General features: G+C 43.6%; 1 protein-coding gene across 2 annotated transcripts in view; it reads left to right on the forward strand.

Annotated features, from left to right (window-relative positions):
* nsmaf (neutral sphingomyelinase (N-SMase) activation associated factor) overlaps window positions 1–20054 on the forward strand; it is a 127290-nt gene that overhangs the window by 49750 nt on the left and 57486 nt on the right. For both annotated transcript variants that reach the window (XM_070891963.1, XM_070891955.1), the window contains 7 exons: window positions 2730–2906; window positions 3042–3121; window positions 5883–5973; window positions 12569–12632; window positions 12721–12772; window positions 12860–12980; window positions 19092–19223. In XM_070891963.1, the coding sequence (XP_070748064.1) occupies window positions 2730–2906; window positions 3042–3121; window positions 5883–5973; window positions 12569–12632; window positions 12721–12772; window positions 12860–12980; window positions 19092–19223 (717 nt within the window). The remainder of the gene's footprint in view (window positions 1–2729; window positions 2907–3041; window positions 3122–5882; window positions 5974–12568; window positions 12633–12720; window positions 12773–12859; window positions 12981–19091; window positions 19224–20054) is intronic.

The raw sequence follows: 20054 nt of genomic DNA on the forward strand, positions 1-20054 counted from the left end.
ATTCTCTGGGTTAATGAATAATAATTTTAGCTCCACCATATACAATCTGATTCCAACTTAGTTCCCTGTTTTCAGTCACTATTTAAGTGTTAATCAAAAATATTTTTAAAGAAATACTTGATGATGAGGCCTGTTCTCTACTGTGTGTTTTGCGGTCTTTCAGATGTGAATTTATATAACTGTTTAAGCATTGCAGCAGCAATGAGAATGAGCTTTGTTTACTACTTCTGTCATGTACCATATATAGGGCCCAAGTTTCCACATGATTTGCGCCTGATTTTTAGGAGCAACTGGTGGAGAACGGACTATCTTAGAAATCGCAGTTCTCCACATTTTTTTTTTCTGCAGTTCTAGTCAGGTAGAACAGTTCTACTTGGGAACAGAATTTTTTCTTCAAAAGGGGGCATGTGCAGCCACTGACGCCTGATTTCAAAGTTTCCACAGTGAAAACGTACTCCAAACTAAGTTAGAATGGAGCAAGTGAAGATTTTTGTAGAACTGAAAAAAACCTGTTCTACACATTAAAAAATCAGGCGCAGGTTACAAATTGGGCGTCCAGAACGAGGTGGGGGGGGAAGGGAAGTCATTAAATTCTACAATAAATCCTTATTTATACTTCTACAAATATTATACAAATAAATCCAACCTGAATAAACATTTATAATCAAAGAAAAGATTAAATAAACCATCTTCCTACCTGTGTGAAAGTGCTTCAGGCACGGAGAATGCTGCAGTCAGCCTGAGGCGCCTGTTCTTCCCGCGGGGGGGGGGGGGGGGGAGAGGAGGCGCCCGTTCTTTCCCGCGGGGGGGGGGGGGGGTGGAGGCGCCCGTTCTTTCCCGCGGGGGGGGGGAGGAGGCGCCTGTTCTTCCTCCTCCCCCCCCCCCCCGCAGGGAGAGGGAGAGAGAGAGAGGCGCCCGTTCTTCCCGCGGGGGGGTGGAGCAGAGAGGAGGCGCCCGTTCTTCCCGCGGGGGGGGGGAGGAGGCGCCCATTCTTTCCGTGGGGAGGGGGAGAGGGGAGAGGAGGCGCCCGTTCTTTCCCGCGGGGGGAGGGGAGAGGAGGCGCCCGTTCTTTCCCGCGGGGGGGGGAGAGGAGGCGCCCGTTCTTCCCGCGGGGGGAGGGGGGCAGAGGAGGCGCCCGTTCTTTCCCACGGGGGAGGGGTGGGGGGGAGGAGATCGTGAGAAGGCTGCAAGTGCTAATGTGCTTTTATTAAAAAAAGTTCAAAAATTAAACAGCTACAAAGAACTACAAAAATGGCCGAGTGCCAATGTTTTTTTCACACTGAGCATGCGCGAACGCTCCAATGCGCACGCGCAGCGTTGCCGGCAGGAAAAAAACTAATTTAAATAGTACCCGCCCCCTCCCACTTACAAAATCGGCGCGAGTGTAGGCTCCGCCCCCCTGGGCGCCGCGCCAGGCAGACAAGGAGCTGCAGAACGCTTCAGAATCACGAGTTGTTTTTTTTTAGGCGCCGTTTTAGGCGCGAAAAACGGGCGCCCAGCTCGGAGGGGCGCCCGTTTTATATCGTGTGGAAACTTGGGCCCCTTATCTTAATTTCAATTCAGAGTTTAACATTGTTGAGTGCCCCACAATTATTATTTTTTGAGCAGTTTAAGTTTTTAGCTGTCGATCAGATAAAGTAACCTCTTGTTGCTCAGTTTGTCTATTTTTGTGGTTTGATCCAAGCCTAAATCAAAGGCAGCTTTGGTAAGGATGAACTGAGGTGCCAAAGTGGGAAGACATGGGATTTATGTCTATAAATCCTTGTGTGACTCTTCCCAATCTCGGGAGATTCTAAGTGGATTTGGGTCCTTTGTCAACAGAAGGAAGGAAAACCAGAAAATCACAATTGGGGTTCTTGTGCACTTGTTTCCTCTGTCACAGAATTTTATACATCATGGCAATGGTGCTATGCAGTAGATGGTGATAAATAGGTTTAATTTAGTCCCTTAATTTTTTTTCCCAGTTTTTGAGTTTTTATAACCACAACCAGCCCTACATTTCAGTTGGTACAGTCTGCTATTCTAACTCTGATCTACATACTGTCGGGGTAATTTTGATGATGTAAAACTGATGTATATCTCCCGATTTTCATTTCCAACTTCAATGGAAATGAAAATCAGGAGAGATGCCTGGTGGGGGGGGGGGGCCTCAATCGATAGCGCCTATTTTACACCATCATCCAAAGTGAAAATTACCCCCAGTGTGTCTACTTTATTCTCCCCCCACTCAACCATCAGTCCCCTGGACTCTGGAATACTCTTTCTAAATCCCTCTACCTTGTTAGCTCACTTGCTCACCGTTGAAAGTTTCCTCAAACCCATCCCTTTGACCATATCTTTGGTCACCTTCCCTAATTCTGCTCTTCCTACTGTTTTCTGCTGTTTCTCTCCTCAACCAATCCCCTTTTTGCTGTGGTAAAGGTACCATATAAAATTGCAAGCTGTTATTGAGCTGTCTTCACACTTGATGGTGTTGGCAAAGGACCAGGGCACCTCTCCTGTCTTCCTCCTGAAAGAAGAGATAGTGAGTGGGATAGGCTAAACTCAACTTACAAAAACTCTGTACCAAAAAAAGCCTTTGTTTCATTTCAATCTGCAAAATACATATAATTTAAAAGGATAAGATGAATACAGAATTACTGGTTCCTTTATAGAAAGAAACTAACATTGTTACATTCTGAATCAGTAATTGTGAAGGTTTTGTTTCCCCATAAAATTTCTTTCTACAGAAAATCACATTACCGAGCACACCGCTGAAAGCTACATGTTACAGTGGCAAAGAGGACATCTCTCAAATTATCAATACCTCCTGCACCTCAATAATCTGGCTGACCGCAGCTGTAATGACCTGTCTCAATATCCCATCTTTCCTTGGATCATAGCTGATTACACTTGCTCAGAACTAGGTAACACAGATATCAGTTATTTTTAGAAACTTAAGGGCCCACATGTATCTTAAAATGAGCATGTTCTTTTAAATGGTGTTTTGCACATAAGTGTGAAGATATAATGGCATATCTCTAACTTTTGTTTTGAAACAGATCTCTCAAATCCTGAAATATTTCGTGACCTTAGGAAACCAGTGGGTGCCTTAAATAAAGAGCGACTGGATCGATTGTTGGTAAGGGTTCATTTCAAACAGAAAAACATATTTGGTGATATAATTCTATGAGTATATCTTGTCAACTTTTTGGTTGAAAGTAAATCTTGCGATAGTCAATTCAATGACCATTGATAATTCCAGATGTTCTTTTTTAGTTTACAATAGCAAGTCATTTGGCCAAATCTGGTGTGCAGCAGGGTATTTGTGTTTCTAGGTGTTATAAATGCTTTAAAAGCAATATGGTGCAAACTCTAACCCTCTTGGCATTTCCCATCTCCATTTGTTTAGTGCAGGCTACTTAAAATGGAGGTGGTTAAACTTGACTACCTGCTGTGAGCATGAGGTCTGCCTGCTGACAGCACAGGTCAAGATGAGATTTCTCAATAGCGAGTCACCCACAAATAATCTGTTTACTCCAATCCTAGTTACTAATGACCAGAGTTCCTTTATCACCTTCACTTGTCTGATTTGCTTTAACATGTTTTGCCTTTATGTAATGATCTTGAATGCTGCCTGGCCCAAATCTAAACTGGCTTGAACAGAAGTAATGTCAACTGATTGAATGCCATTCCTCTTTCTCTATCACTTATGATTGACTACTGTATTTTGCTGTTCTCCTCTCAGCCCTATGTTTTAATATTCCTGACTTGGAGAAGGACCACAAGACCAACATAACTGAAAAATGATTGTCACTTTCGTGATTTAATTCATATTTGACTACTTTGTGCCTAGTTTAATTTAACAAGTGAAAAGAGCAGTAGCCAGAAGCATGTCTTACTTTGTTTATGCTGAGACCTGGTGTCCTAATCCAGGATCAGCATTAAAATTTGCTGCTTCCTTTTTATGGATCTGCCTTGTTTGTACAGCATACAGCTCCAAAAACAAAGAGAGGCAATAAATGTCTATGCTTCAGCTGCTTCCATGCAGATTTTTCTTTGCTTGATAATTTTGCTTGGCGAATGTGAAAATGAAGACAGGAAAATCAGTTCTTTGTTACATGGAGGGAGTGGTCAGAATCTCTAGACCATCCTATTCAGAAAAAAAGAGTCTGGCTGAGTTCCAAACAGAACGCTAAAATATTAAGAGAAATGCAAGTAGAAACATGGGCTTAAAACTGACTGAAAATTACTAAATGTTTGGTGGTTTGGATGTTATAGTGCATTACTACTACTACTATTACTAGGCAGTCCCTCGTAACGAGGATGACGCTCTTCACACCAAAAAAAGATGGGCTCACAGGTGCGAATGAGTTACATCTTTAAAAAATCCACGCACAGGCATCTTCCACCCTTTAACATGTGGTGACCATTGCACACCAACCACCACACGGGTTTGACAGAGCTAGGTCTTGGTCTAGTGGCGAGGATTGACCAAGACGACTGGAGACCAAGCTCTGTTGCATCTCCCCTGGGCCCTGACCCCGCCGCTGTTAAATGCTGCGCTGTTTCTGGACCACGGCTCCAACGCTGTTAAATGCTGCGCGCTCCTCGCTGGGCATCGAACGCCGTCCCTCGCTGGGCATTGAACGCCACCCAATTTAGCGCTCCTACTTCTACCCCGGCCTGCTGATGCTATCTTCACACAGGTCGGGGTGGCGCCACACTGGGTCCTGGGACTGCTCTCCTACTTATACCCCCGCCTGCCAATGCTGTCTTCTTGCAGGTTGGGAGGGGGTTCCACCTTGTAGTACATTAAAGAATGTTCACTCACCTCATTCATGCCTTTGTCACCTGTAGTCTCAACTATTCAATTGCTCTCCTGGCTGGCTTTCCCACCCTCCATAAATGTCAGCTCATCCAAAACTGCGCTGCCCATATCCTATCTTTCACCATGTCTTGCTCACCCATAACCTCTATGCTCATTGCCCTACATTTGCAGTCCCCTAATGCCTCAAATGTAAAATTGTTATCTTCTTGTTTAAATCCCTTCTTGGCCTCAATCCCTCCCATATTATCTCTGTAATCTTCTTCAACCCTATAAACCTACAAGAACTCTGCATTACTCCATCTCTTGTCTCTTGCAAATCCCACTACTTTCACACCACAGTTGATAGCTGTGTCTTCAACCATTTAGGCCCTATGCTCTGGACTCCCATCCCATAACCGCTCCATCTCCCATTCCTCCTTTAAGACCTGCTTTAAAACCCAACTCTGACCACAAAGTCACCCCTCATAATATCTCCTACTTTGGCTCCTCGTCCGGTTTTGTCTGATTAAGCTTCTGTGAAGTGTCTTGGGATGTTTTTCTATATTAAAGGCGCAATATAACTCAAGCTGTGTTGTGGGCTGGATTAAATTCAAGCCTAAACTGAAGCCAGCTATAATGAGCTCCTGCATAAAATGAGTTGGGACAGTCTCTGCCTGGTTTCTAATAAGTGTGAGTTCATGATGCAAAATTACCCATAGGTTGGTACAGGTTGTCTATCTCACTCAAACGTCATAAAGGTGAATATTGTGAAAAGTGGAGACATTATGCTGAGTTTCAGGCTAAGGTACATTATTAGTGTAGGACGGAGGGGGTTTAAATCTGTATCTGGCCATGCCTGGGAGTACCCGCTGACAGCAAGTGCCCAAAATGGGGAAGTATTCCATTTCCCAGTACAGCGTACTAACAATTTTTCTGTTGATTAGTGCAAAAACTCAAGGGTGTGGAGGGGAGTGTGGAGGGAACAATGATTTTACAAAACACATAGCTGTGTTCCTTATTAGCTCTATCAAAATCAAACTTAGTAAATAACCACAAACTCGGCAAATAGATTGACAATGTTCTTTCATTTTAGACTCGCTATCGAGAAATGCCTGACCCAAAATTCATGTACGGAAGTCACTATTCTTCCCCAGGCTATGTCCTCTTCTACCTTGTGAGAGTTGGTAAGGTTACATTATTTTACTACTGTTTGGTTGAAAATTCACTGACTTTTTGTACAGGTAGAAAATTTAAGTTCACGTGAGCGCAAATAAGCGTAACTTACCTTGTAACTTGCCCAAGGTAATACTGTTAATTATGGTGCTGATATTACCCTCTATGTTACATCATCTGTGATTTAAAACAATTCAAATTGTATGTCAGGAGGGATCTGAAGGGGTGACCTAAACGCAGTTTTTTTTAATGATCTAACACTTCTGATCAATTTGCAAATATGTAATCTATTTAATGTTGTGATGAAGAAAATTTGTATTGAGTAAGCCACTCCAAATTTATAGAATTTTTTATTTACTATTAATCATCCTGTCCCCTCACCAAAGTCAACTGCAGCTGTGAACATGGCTCTGCTGGCTCATCAGGAAACTGCAATGGAAAAGCAGTGTTCAAAAGTGTGTTCTGATGCTGCGTCCTTGACTTGACCAATGTGGAGTAGTGCTACCTGCATTTAATTCAATAAAGCTGTACAGTTCAGAAAGTGAAAGGGAAACAGGAAGGTTGAGATTAAAACCGTTTATAAATGACCTATTGCCATTGGATGCTTTCTTTGCTCTTCAATCTTCCATTTTATTCCATTCTTTTTTGTGGGTGTCTGATAATAGATTTAATGATAAACATTACAAATACGTGCTCCTGACATAGAGCCTTGGGTCTAGAATTTGGATAAGGTTCGAAAACGGGCACCAGTTCCTTCTGCTGCAAGCAGCACACAAACTTCGTACTGTCTGCTAATTTAAATGACAGCAACATGCAGCCCAGCGCTAAACGAGCTGTTGAGTGGCTACATCCCTCAGCAAGAGGTCCAAGTTCGTGCGAGGCTTGCACCAATTAAAGCTAGTCTGCACTGGGAGGTACATTTTGGCTGTAGCAGATACTGGAAGAGGCTGGGGATGAGTGACCTACCGGAACAGCTAAGATGGCGCAACAAGGTAAGAGAAAGAGCTCCCAGATTTTCTGATGCAGCGCTGAAGGCCTCTATCCACAAGGGCCCAGGATCCCCTCCAGAAACATGCCGAGAAGGGAATGGGAGCAGATAGCCTTCACTATCAATGCAAGCAGTGTAGTCCCGAGGAGCAGGAAGAAGTTTAATTATCTCAGGAGTGATCAAGGTCAGTGAATTTATCTTCAAATTCCATATCCTACCATCTGCATCACTAGTCTTTCACACTGCTCAATGCACCAGAGCCCCATCACTCATCTACCAACAATCTCTATCAAACACGATTGTCGCATCACATTCATAGCTTCACCTCACCCTCACAAACTTACCACTGCTGCAAGCCTCACTCCCACATCTCACAGTTTGCGCACACGGCCAGCTATTCAACCATGACAGGCACATCACCAAAACACATTACACCACACTCACTGACACAGTTCCCTTTCTTTTGCAGGACAAGGTGGCTCATAACCGGAGGCAGCAGGGACTACCCAAAGGGAGACAGGCACGCCTACATGACATAACCCCCATGAAGAAGACAGTGCAGGAGATAATTGGAGAAACCATCACTGAGCCCATGGCCAATGGCAGGTCTGAAACAATACAAGATGACTTTATCCTGATACCTAATCTGCCTTCTCACATCCCACTTCCCCCTCATCCCACAATCTTTTCTGATTTATAAGATACAGATAGTGTAAGCATGCACCTCTTGCTTCCCCTTCACCACGACCATTCCCTTGTGCCTTTCTCCTTTCAGATAGCCAAGAACTGAAACCTGGCCAGGCAGTGGTGAGGAACAGGAAGTGCAAGAGGAAAAAGGAGGTGATGCAGCTGACGCACAGTCACTTGATTTCACGCTCGGAGCCACCAGCTCAAATACTGACATTCCGCGTACTTTAGAGGGTAGTTTACATAAAATATAAGAACATAAGAAATAGGAGCAGGCGTAGGCCATTTGGCCCCTTGAGCCTGCTCCGCCATTCAATAAGATCATGACTGATCTGATCCTGGCCTCAACTCCACTTCCTCGCCTGCTCTCCATAACCCTTGACTCCTTTATCATACAAAAATCTGTCAATCTCCACCTTAAACATATTCGAAGACCCAGCCTTCACAGCTCGCTAGGATAGAGAATTCCAAAGATTCACGATTCTCTGAGAGAAGAAATTCCTCCTAATTTCTGTCTTAAATGGGCGACCCCTTATTCTGAAACTATGCCCCCTAGTTCTAGATTCCCTGATGAGGCGAAACATCCTCTCTGCATCTACCCTGTCCAGCCCCCTCAGAACCTTGTATGTTTCAATAAGTTCACCCCTCATTCTTCTAAACTCCATTGAGTATAGGCCCAACGTGCTCAACCTCTCTTCATATGACAGCCCCTTTATCTCAGGAATCAACCTCGTGAACCTTCTCTGAACTGCCTCCAATGCAAGTATATCCTTAAATAAGGAGACCAAAATTGTACGCAGTACTCCAGGTGAGGCCTCACCAATATCCTGTACAGTTGTAGCAGGACTTCCCTGCATTTATACTCCATTCACCTTGCAATAAACGCCAACATTCCATTTGGCTTCATGATTACTTGCTGAACCTGCATGCTAACTTTTTGTGTTTCATGTACAAGAACCCTCAGATCCCTCTGCTGCAGCATTTTGTAATCTCTCCCCATTTAAATAGTAATTTGCTTTTTTATTTTTCCTATCAAAGTGGATAACCTCAATTTTCCCACATTGTACTCCAGTTGCCAAATTTTTGCCCACTCGCTGAGCCTATCTAGATTCTTTATGGCCTCCTCACAACTTGCTTTCCCACCTATCTTTATATCATCAGCAAATTTGGCAATGTTACGCTCTGTTCCTTCATCCAAGTCATTAGTTGAGGCCCCAGCACTGATCCCTGTAGCACCCCACTAGTTGCAGTTTGCCAACCTGAAAATGACCCATTTATCCCAACTCTGTTTTCTGTTAGTTAGCCAATGTTCTATCCACGCTAATATATTACCACCAACCCTGTGCGCTCTTATGCTTGTGCAGTAATCTTTTATGTGGCACCTTATTGAATGCTTTCTGGAAATCCAAATACACCACACCTACTGGTTCCCCTTTATCCACCCTGCTCGTTACATCCTCAAAGTACTCTAGAAAATTTGTCTTAAACATGATTTCCCCTTCATAAAACCATACTGATTCTGCTTGACTGCATTTTGATTTTCTAAATGTCCTGCTACTACCTTAATGATGAACTCCAGCATTTTCCCAATGACTGGGTTAGACGCAGGTTCTTCATGTGGTGAGACACTGAGCAAGAGTGGGTTGTAACCAGGGCAGGGGGAAAGGGTAGCACAGGTGCCATTTCCCCGGAGGGCGAGGTTGCGCACGAGTTCTGCTGCACAGGACCCTGATGAGGACTTTGATGGGGCAGTCTACAGAAGAACGCTGATGGGTATGCACAATGAAATGCTTGGTGCATTGGTAGGCCTGCCAGAAAGCCTGAGTGTAATGTCAAGGAACATGGAAGAGTCCAGCACCAACCTTGCACAGGGCTTTATGCAGAGCTTGGAGCCCATTTTTTCCAGCATGGAAGTGATTGGCAACACCATTAATGCACTTGTGGACCCAACTGTGATGCAGCATCTGATGGCTGATGTCTCAGCTTCCATTACAGCACAAGCAGAAAGCTACCTAACGTCTGAGTGCTCCAGTGGAAGCTCAGACTGAAGTCATGCAAGCTCAGCTTGCTGCCATGAAAGCACAGCTTGCTACCACGCAAGCATCAACTGCTGCCATCATGGCTGCAGTTACCAGTGTTGAAAGGGGCTTGCAGAGTGTCACAGCAGTCCAGCAATCTGTCCTCTAACAGATTACTAGGATTGCTGAGGCGCCGCCCCAGGTGACGGTGACTCTGTGGAGCACGAACCTGCTGTCCTGTCTCAGGATGACAGCATTTCTCCTTCCACCACTGCCATTCCGCCAGTGCCCTTGCTGTTGCCCATCAGCCAGATAGCCCAGACTGCTACCACCCATGCCGAGGTGGTGCACTCTGCAGCCGGGCCTTCTAGGCCCAGAGCTTCTCGAGGTCGTCGTGCAAGGCCATCTACAGTCTCCTCCACTGAAAGTTATCAGCCTTCCACCAGCCATGCTGCAGCCACTGAAGTAGCACTGTTGTAGGAACACTAGACCAGGCAAAGACACGCGGAAGACAGGCACAAAGGGAATGTACAAGGGTGATTAGTTGACTTTGTTATGTAAAATTGGATGGATTGATGTATAATATTGGTTTGGAAGGTTTGTTGTGGCTTTTATTGTAGTATTGTGGCCAAGAGGATGCTCTGATGGTCCGTAACACAGGTAAGGTGTGGGACTGCGGGTGAATGGGGATTTGGGGTTTTGTTCACTGATGATGCCATTGAATCAATTGATCATGGCAACCCGGCCAGAAAGGTGCTGTGTTGCTTGCCTCCTCCCTATCAGCCTTCTGCTTCAATTCCCTTCTCAGTGTGTGACTTCGCCATCCATTTCCTTCATGCCTTATTGATGCCAAGGTTGTGCAGCATGCAGCAGACCACGACAAAGCTTGAAACATGCTCCGGTGAGTACTGCAGGGCTCCTCCAGAGCAGTCCAGCAGCAGAAGTATTGCTTAAGGACCTCAACGATCTGCTCGATCAAATTCTGTGTGGCAAATTCGTTACATGTATACTGCCCACATGGTTGGGTTGCGCACCGGAATCATGAGCCAGGTGGTCAGCAGATAGCCCTTGTTGCCCACTAGCCACCCTCTGGTTTGTTGTGGTGGCTGAAAAGCAGATGATACAGCAGACTGTCACAGAATGAAGGCATCGTAGCAGCTGCCAGGATACGGTGCATTGGCTTGCATGATGCACTGAATATGGTCGCACACCAGAGGGGGTGGAATGCTTTCCAGTTGTGGTACATCTCCGAGTTTTCTTGTGACGCCTATAAAGCAACATGGCACCCTGTACCATGTGAAAGCCTACTATCCTGGCAAAGCCACATGCTTGCTCCATCTGCTTCTCTGGCAAGAGAGATTAAAGTGTATTCACCTCTATTTGCATACAGAGCCTCAGTAACCTCTCTTTTGCAACGGTCACTGACGAACTATGAGATGTTGCAGATGTCGCCTGCTCCAGCCTGGAAAGAGCCCAACACAAAAATTCATGGCCACGCTCACCTTCACAGCCACTTGCAATGTTGCAGTTCTGCCTGCAACAGGTGGCAGATTTCAGTGAGCACCTCCTTCGCACAGTAGAGATGTCGCATACACTGTTCCTCACTGAGGTCGAGGTTAGATAATTGCTCCCTGAAGACCCTCGATGGATGTGGCCTCCTGCTGAGAGCCTCCTCCTCCTCCTCCTCTTTTTCACCCCACCCCCTTTTTCGAGCAGCTTGTCCTCCTCTGTTTCACCTCTGCTTATTCTCCCTGTCATGCTGCAGGCCAAGTGCGATACAAACTACTGCACCCATATCTGTAAGCAACTGGTCTGAGCAGAATCCTTAAAATAACCTGCCACACCAATCCTTGGAGACTTCAGCAACTTCAAATAAGATAACAGACCACCAAACACTTCTACAAACTCATTAAGAACCAGTAGAAATCAATCAGCAACTAACCTACAACTTGGTGGTGATCCATTTAAATAGCGATGGCGTGGGGTCCTTCCTGCTGCTGAACGCATGTTCATCCACCAAAATTAATAGATTGGGCATGTGTGGTTTCATAATATATGCTCCTGGTGGGTGAGGCTCCCTTCAATGTCTTTTTAACTTGGATAGGTGTTGCAAATTAACTGTATTTTTTTCTGGGAAAGTTCCACTGTACTCGAAGGCTTAAAACTGCAAGTTCTGGAAATTGGGCTCAGTTTTTTCCCAGTGATTTGTGCCATTTTTTTTGAGCAGACTGCTCTTTTTGGCCTAAGTTGAAAAACCAGTTTTCCCAATCAATTTGCACCAGTATAACTCAGTTACGATTTTTTTAGGTCAGTTTTTTTTCAGCCAAAGGGGGCATAACCAGCCACCTATGCCAATTCTGGCCATTTAGGGAAGTTTGGCCAGCTGAGAGTTACTCACGCTGGCCTATGCACAGCTGATGTGGCCTCTGCAGAAAAACCTTCCGGAGATTTAAGGAAATCGACGCAGGAGATGCCCGGACACACTAAAAGAATTAAAAAAAACACACAGCACACACCTCCAACACTGCCCGAAGGCTGTCCGGTCCCATTCTTGGTCCCCGGTTCACTCACACACACACGCGCGCATGCGGCAGGGTTGGAGGTAAGTTGCTGCTATGTGTTTTTCAATTCTTTCAATGTGTTGGGAGCTGGCTGTATGCTTCACTTTGCAGCCTCTCAAAATCGGGCGTAACTCTTCCAAGTACGCCAAAAAAATGCTTTGGGGAAAATTGAGCCCATACACTGAAAATGCAGGAAATATACAGCCGGCACAAAATATGAGCTGGGGGTTTACACTTTACAGATGTTGACAGACCTGCTGTATATTTGCAGCATTTTCTATTTCTAAATTGAAGGATTATATATTTAATGTTTTTTTTCCAAATAAAAGTAATTCCTTTTTTTCTTTTTCAGCCCCCGAGTACATGTTGTGTTTACAAAATGGAAAATTTGACAATGCAGATAGAATGTTCAACAGGTTAGTATTAGTACCTTGGGACAATCTGATACTTCATTATAAATATTTGTTGAGTGTGTGTATATAAATATCTCTGTACTATGTTCAGTTTTGCAGAGACCTGGAGAAATTGTTTAGAAGGTGCTACCGACTTCAAAGAGGTAAGAGATGAATTTATTCTGGTGTCATCCATGGAATAAAGTACCTGAATTGCCAACTGTTTTTCTGATCATTATTTCACTTTCTAGTTGATCCCAGAGTTTTATGGCACAAATTCCAGCTTCATTGTGAACAATTTGAAATTGGACCTTGGGAAGAGGCAGGGAGGGAAGACGGTAGACTCTGTGGAACTACCACCATGGGCTTCAGGTAAATAGACCTGATCTAACTTCTTAAGTTCTTCCTTCTACTATTCCACACACATTTCAATACTCAGTCTTTATTAATGCTTACAACAACTTGCATTTATATAGCATGTTTAACGTAGTAAAATCTCCCAAGACACTTCACAGGAGCATTATCAATCAAAATTTTACACCGAGCCACATCATGAGCTATTAGGGCAGATGACCAAAAGCTCGATCAAAGAGAGGTAGGTTTTAAGGAGGGACTTAAATGAGGAAAGAGAGGTAGAGAGATTTAGGGAGGGAATTCCAGAGCTTAGAGCCTAGGCAACAGGAGGCACGGCCACCAGTGGTGGAGGGATTAAAAAAAACGCATGAGGCCAGAGTTGGAGGAGCTCCAAGATCTAGGAGGGTTGGAGGAGGTTACAGAGATAGGGAGGGGCGAGACCATCAATGGATTTGAAAACAAGGATGAGAATTTTAAAATTGAGGCGTTGCTGGATCGGGAGCCAATGTAGGTCAGCGAGCACAGGGGTGATGGGTGAATGGGACTTGGTGCGAGTGATGATACGGGCAGCAGAGTTTACGGAGGGTGGAAAATGGGAGGCCTTCTAGGAGAGCGTTGGAGTAGTCACGACTCGCATATCCTGGGAATCAAAGGAATTACAAAAATAGAGATTGCTAGTTAGAATACTTCTCGTCACATACATTTTTTTATTCATAATTTTGTCTTCTGCCCTGCACTGCCATATACAAATGGGGGTGGAACAATATAGTAACTTGCTGACATTGTTTTATGTTTCAAGTATTGTTGACATTGTTTTATAAGTTTCATGTATTTCCCACAGGAGTATGTGTAATCAGGTAATCAAGTCTGTGGCAGCAGAACTGGTCAAGCAAACTGCTCTGTCCTGGATGGTGTAGCCTCTTGTGTGGTTGCAGTTGCACCCACCCAGGTGGGATGGCCTTGAGACAAAGGGAATAGAGAGGCCACGCAAGGTTGAGGGCTGTGCATATGGGTAGGAGAGTTTTTTGGAGGGTGAGGTTAAGATAGGGCCGGAAGGCAGTGAACTCAGTAGAGAGAGCAAGGTGAGTTGACTACGAGATTGAAATCACTGAGGATGAAAAATCGCTCGGTGCAGAGGCTGATAGAAGAAGGCAGTGAGGATACCTCGGTGAATAAACAGTAACTATTTGATCTGTCGTTTTTTGTGGAATTATTGGGCATGATTTTAACTTGGAGGCAGGTAGGAAGCCGGGTGGCTGGATTATGGTCGAGAAACCCGGGAGAACAGGCTTCCCTCAGGCCCTGCCGAATTTAAGGGCAGGGTCTGATTGATATGTTTTTTCTGTTTCCCCTGCAGCGAGCCAGATTGAGAGGCTGACTGGCTGTCGGACGGGTAGGCCGCCAGCCTGGAGACGTAGTCAGGGATTGGAGGTTGAAAGGTGGGTCGGGAGCTGAAGATCGGAAGGGCGGATCGGAGATTGGAGGCCTTGTGGGGGGCAGTTGGAGGCCTCTGGGAGATCAGAGGCCGTGGGATGGTGGGGGGAGATCGGAAGAGTTTGGGGGGGTGGGTCCAATAGGAAGGGGGTGTTGGTGAGGCAGCTCAGTGGAAAGGCCACTTACCACCTGGATCCAGCAGTCCTCGCCTTCCTTTAGCTGCCAGGTTTCTTAACATCTGGAAAACCCTGCCACCCAGAGTTAAATTTAAAGTGGAGATTCAAAATGAAGTACGCAACCTCATTATAATATTTAAAGTGCCAACCCGCCCATGTCTAGCCTCCGGAAGTGGGTGGGTTGGGGTCAGGATTCAGATTTCTAAGCACTTTAACCTCCCACCTGACCCAAACCTGTCTGTTTTTTTGGGTTTAAAAATTCCCCTCATTGTGCTTGAAGACAGGTTTTTGCCTTTACATTTGAATATTTTGTCTAACAAAAACTGTAGTTGCACTTGGGATTAACAAGCATGAGTTAGTGCTGATTTATTCACTGTTGTCTACTAGTGTGTCTCAAGCTGCTGCATTTTTGAATGAATGTATAGCACTTGTAATGGCTTAGAAATTCGAGCATGCCCAGAAATGGAGGCGCTGGAAACTATCCCCGTGCCTGAACGGATAAGCATGCGACGCATGTTTTATTGGACCTCAATCCTAATTATCATCAAGCTGTGGACACTTAATGGGTGTCCTCAGGCTGTTCCGCCAGCAAAGAGTGCTCGAAGTTTGGGTAAGTCGTTGAAGTGGGCGATCAGGTCAGGAGGATAGCGATGGTCGGGAGAGGGGTTAGCGGTGATCAGGATCAGGAAGGGTGGATTGCAGTCAGCGGCGATCGGGTAAAGTAAAGGGAGAGTAGTTGGGGGAGAGAGGGTGGCGAAATCGCGGCTGATCGTGGGTGGGTTGGGAGTTGAAGTCGTGAATGGGGGTGGAGGTGGAGACTGACAGCAGCCAGCATGGTTTTAGTATAAGATCAGGAGCACTCCTCATTGAAAAAAATTATGATTGAATTCAAATGAATAAAGTAATCCTCGGTGTTACTTGGAAATCATATTACATAGGATTACATAAGATATACAGCACAGAAATAGGTCATTCGGCCCAACCAGTCCATGCTGGCGTTTATGCTCCACTCAAGCCTCCTCCCGTCTTTCCTCATCTAACGTTATCAGCATCTATACTATTTGCTTCAACCACGCCTTGTGGTAGCGAGTTCTACAATCTCATCACGTTTTGGGTAAAAAGTTTCTTCTGAATTCCCTATTGGAATTCTTGGTGACTATCTTATATTGATGGCCGCTAATTATGCTCTTCCCCACAAGTGGAAATATTCTCTCTGTACCCACCCTGTCAAAACCTTTCAGAATTTTAAAGACCTCTATTAGGTCACCCCTCAGCCTTTTTTCAAGTGAAAAGAGACCCAGCCTGTTCATCCTTTCCTGATATGTATACCCTCGCATTTCTGGTATCATCCTTGTAAATCTTCTCTGCACCTTCTCCAGTGCCGCTATATCCTTTTTATAATATGGCGACCAGAATTGTACGTATTACTCCAAGTGTGGTCTAATCAAGGTTCAATACAGGTTTAGCATAACTTCCCTACTTTTCAATTCAATACCCCTAGAAATAAACCCTAGTGCTTGGTTTGCTTTTTTTATGGCCTTATTAAGCTGTGTTGCAACTTTTAGTGATTTGTGTATTTGTACTCGGATCCCTTTGTTCCTCTACCCCACCTAGACTCGCACCCTCCAAGTAATAAGTGACCTCCCTATTCTTCCAACCAAAATGTAATACCTCTCATTTATCTGTTGAACTTCATTTGCCAATTATGTGTCCATTTCTGCAAGTTTATTAATGTCCTCTTGTAATTTGTTGCAGTCCTCCTCAGTACTGACTATCCCCACCATTATTATGAAATAAAAAGCTGCTTTAGGGCTGCAAGGTGCAGACATTTCAGGGCATCAGGGAGGGGGAAGAGTTACATGGACACTTTGATCCAGGAGACAGTCACACCCCTTAGGTTAGGTAGTGGTACAGGTCTGGCTAGTGGTCAGGGACAGGAGGGTGTGACTGCAACTTAGGCAGGTAAGGGAATGTCAGGTGCAGTGCTGTAGAAGCCCTCAGCATTTGCCCTTAGAAGGGACGGAGAGAGTAACAAGGTAATGGGGCATCAGTGACTAAGGTGACATCAGGGAAAATAAAAAAAATCAAAGCTAAAGACATTATATCCGTGTGCGCAAATTCACAACAAGATAGATGAATTAATAGCACATAGAAATTAATAGGTTTGATCTAATAGCCATTATGGAGACGTGGTTGCAAAGTGACCATGGTTGGGAACTAAATATTCCAGGATACTTAACTTTTTAGAAGAGATAGGCAAAATGGAAAAGGAGGAGGGATAGCCCTGAAAATAAAGGATGGGATAAAGACAGTAGAGAGAAAGGATCTTGGCTCCGAAAATCAAGAAAACAAAGAGGGAGCATGAAAAAATGTTGACAAGTAAAATCAAGGAAAACCCAAAGATGTTTTATAAATACATTAGGAGCAAGAGGGTAACTAAAGAAAGAGTGGGGTCTATTAGAGACCATAAAGGTAATCTGTAAGGAGGCGGAAGAAGTGGGTATGGTTCTTAATGAATACTTTGTGTCTATTTTCACAAAAGAGAGGGGCGATGCAGACATTGCAAGCAGGGAGGAGGAGTGTGAAATATTAGATGAAATAAACATAGTGAGAGGGGAAATATTAAGGGGCTTAGCAGCTATGAAAGTGGATGAAATGTATCCCAGGCTGTTAAGAGAACCAAAAGAGGAAATAGTTGAGGCTTTTTCAATATATAATTAAATTATTGGAATGACTGGTACTATGAGATGAATAATGCAGCCTTGTGTTAGTAAAATGTTGTGTTTCTCTATCTCCTTTTAATATATTTAATCAAACTACTGGTTTAGCATCTTTCATAACTGCTATCCCTGTAGAAATGATATACAATCCCAACCGTATTAAGGGTGCATTTACAATAAAGCTACTGGTCTGAGGCTAGTAGGTGAAGATCAGTTTCTGGCCAGGCATTGCTTAGTTCCTGTCTGTCTGGAACTTAGCTTACCTACTAACAGGATAGTTTATGTAAATGTCTGGATGCATACATGCATAGAGCATGCTTTCAGCAATTAGAACTTTAAGGCCTGGATTTTGCGGTGGTAATTACGGTGAAACTGTCGGCGTTCGCTGTCATTATCTCTCTGAAACTGACCATAACTTAAAGATTTGGCACGTGCAGATAAATGTGGAAATCCTGAAATCCTGCTGCACTGTGGAACTCCCCATAGCCGGCAATCGGTGAAATCACTTGAACAGACAAATACTTCCTCTTTTCCACTCTAATATCGCTGTTAAACACCCCATAAAAAGTTGAACTTTGATGAAAGAGCTGTAACTAGGGTTTGAATGTCGTATTGACTACTGAACAACCGCTCTGGCTCTGAAAAACAAATGTTATGTTTGTGGAATGTCAAATTTCTCCAGGATGATGATAATTGCTGGATTTTTACAATAATAAAAACATTTTTTTAAAGTTTGTTTCTGATATTTCAGCTTCTACCCTAACCCCATATGTATGCCCCAATCTTTATTTTACTCTCTGTAAACATTTTAAAAAGTGAATAATAAAAACTGCTTTTTATTTCCTGGTTCATTGTCTGTGAGAATTCCTTAATGTGATTGGCTACTTAGACAGCTTGACTGCTGCTGTATGTTGGAGATTCCCTATAGACAGCGCTACAATCAAATTAAGGTTGAGAAAGCTAAGTTTTTCGCCAGCGATCGCAAGATCATTTTGGGCAGCTTTCTTCGAAGTCAGCGGCCATCGCTGTCACTTCACCGCTGGCTGCAAATTCCAGGCTTAAATGTTAAGAATGAGGGGATACCTGTACTCTCAACATTGAAATTGAAGTAAGGTTAGTTTAATAAGTGCCCAGTAGGTCCAAGAAAACCCTTGAGCACTTTGTAAATACTCCATGCAATAGCCAACCGAAGTGGTGTGAGGCTAATGCCTCCATCAACTCTCTCTTTGCTTCACTCCAGAGCTACGTTGCTTCTTGACTCCAGATTTACACTGCAAATTTAGCATTGCTGCAAAACACACATCACTTTGAACTGATTATAAACTTAGGGTATGCATTCTGGGCATTGCAATTTCTTAAATTTAATGTTTGTTCATTCATCATTCTTCTACTGTGCAATATAAAATAAATTCAGTACTTGATTTTCAATTAAAATTATTTGAAGTAAACCAATATGATTACTCTTAATTTGGTTTGAGCAAAACTGCAATATGACAAAATGCAACTTCGTACTAATTTCTGCGATAGATCTTTTTGTTACAGCATTAGTCATTGCTGACATTGAATAATATTACACCAGTGAAATGTGAAAATAAAGCCACTTCAGTATATGATGGATGATTTATAAAACACAATATCGAAAAATCAACAAAATTTAAAGTGACCAGCCAATTTGAAAACTAGGACAGTGTTGTGAGGGAACTTGTTAAATCTGCTATTTTGTCCATTGTATAAAAATACTCTTTGCATTACTGAGTTGCTGTGGCTGAAAAAGAGTTCAAATTAATTGTGCCTTTTAGGTCCTGACAATTTCCTCCAGAAGAACAGAGATGCTTTGGAGAGCCAGTATGTTTCTGAACATCTGCATGAGTGGATTGATCTAATATTTGGCTACAAGCAAAGGGGGAGTGAAGCCATTGCAGCCTACAATGGTATGATTTTCCGAGCATTGTTTAAAAAAAAAAACATTTAAAAAAATTCTGTTAACATTTGTAATATGGAATTTTGATAAGTAATAAAATGCAGATTTAAGTGGAAACATTTCTATCCCACTGCCAGTTAATTGTTTGTGATTGAAATGTCAAAACTGAATTTAAAGGCATAAAATGCATTTTTAATTTAATTTTACGGACTTGCTGTTTGTGCAGTGTTTACTGAATTAAAAACTTAAGCAGTTTAACAGAAGTGGAACCTGTGGAGACTGCCCCTCCCTATTCAATCATCTTATCCACTCCCCACAACCTCTCATTCAGACTTCAGATATGGTATGCTATTACTGATTCACCAGCCCCTTTGAAGTTACATTCTGACACTCTGACTGGACCATTTTTTGTGCGCAGCCATCAGTACACTCAGCACAGAGCATTAGGGCTGATAAAGTTAATGAACAGGATAGAAAGGGTGGCGTGGAGTATATGGGAAGCGAGTGAGCTGCTCATATGAAAGGGTAACACTGACACAAGAGAGTTCCACATTAAGACCCAGCCACAGAGACACCACAACTTTCCCCATGATTTGCAGTGTTTTTTTTCCATTAACAAATTACTTGCAAGCTATATTATATTCAATCAAAGAATGATTTAAAGATGAAGAATTTACCTTTTATCTATCTATACAACTTTTTGATTATGCTTCAGGAAGAATGCAATGGAGACCTATTTGTTCATCAAGTCATCAAAGTTAATTATGAAGCATATGTTACATTTTTAGGCCTCCATCAGATATTTCTGTTCTGCTCGGTGCCAAAGACCGCTCCCGTAAGG

Source organism: Pristiophorus japonicus, chromosome 1 (assembly GCF_044704955.1).
Source record: "Pristiophorus japonicus isolate sPriJap1 chromosome 1, sPriJap1.hap1, whole genome shotgun sequence".
Taxonomy (NCBI): Eukaryota; Metazoa; Chordata; class Chondrichthyes; family Pristiophoridae; genus Pristiophorus; species Pristiophorus japonicus.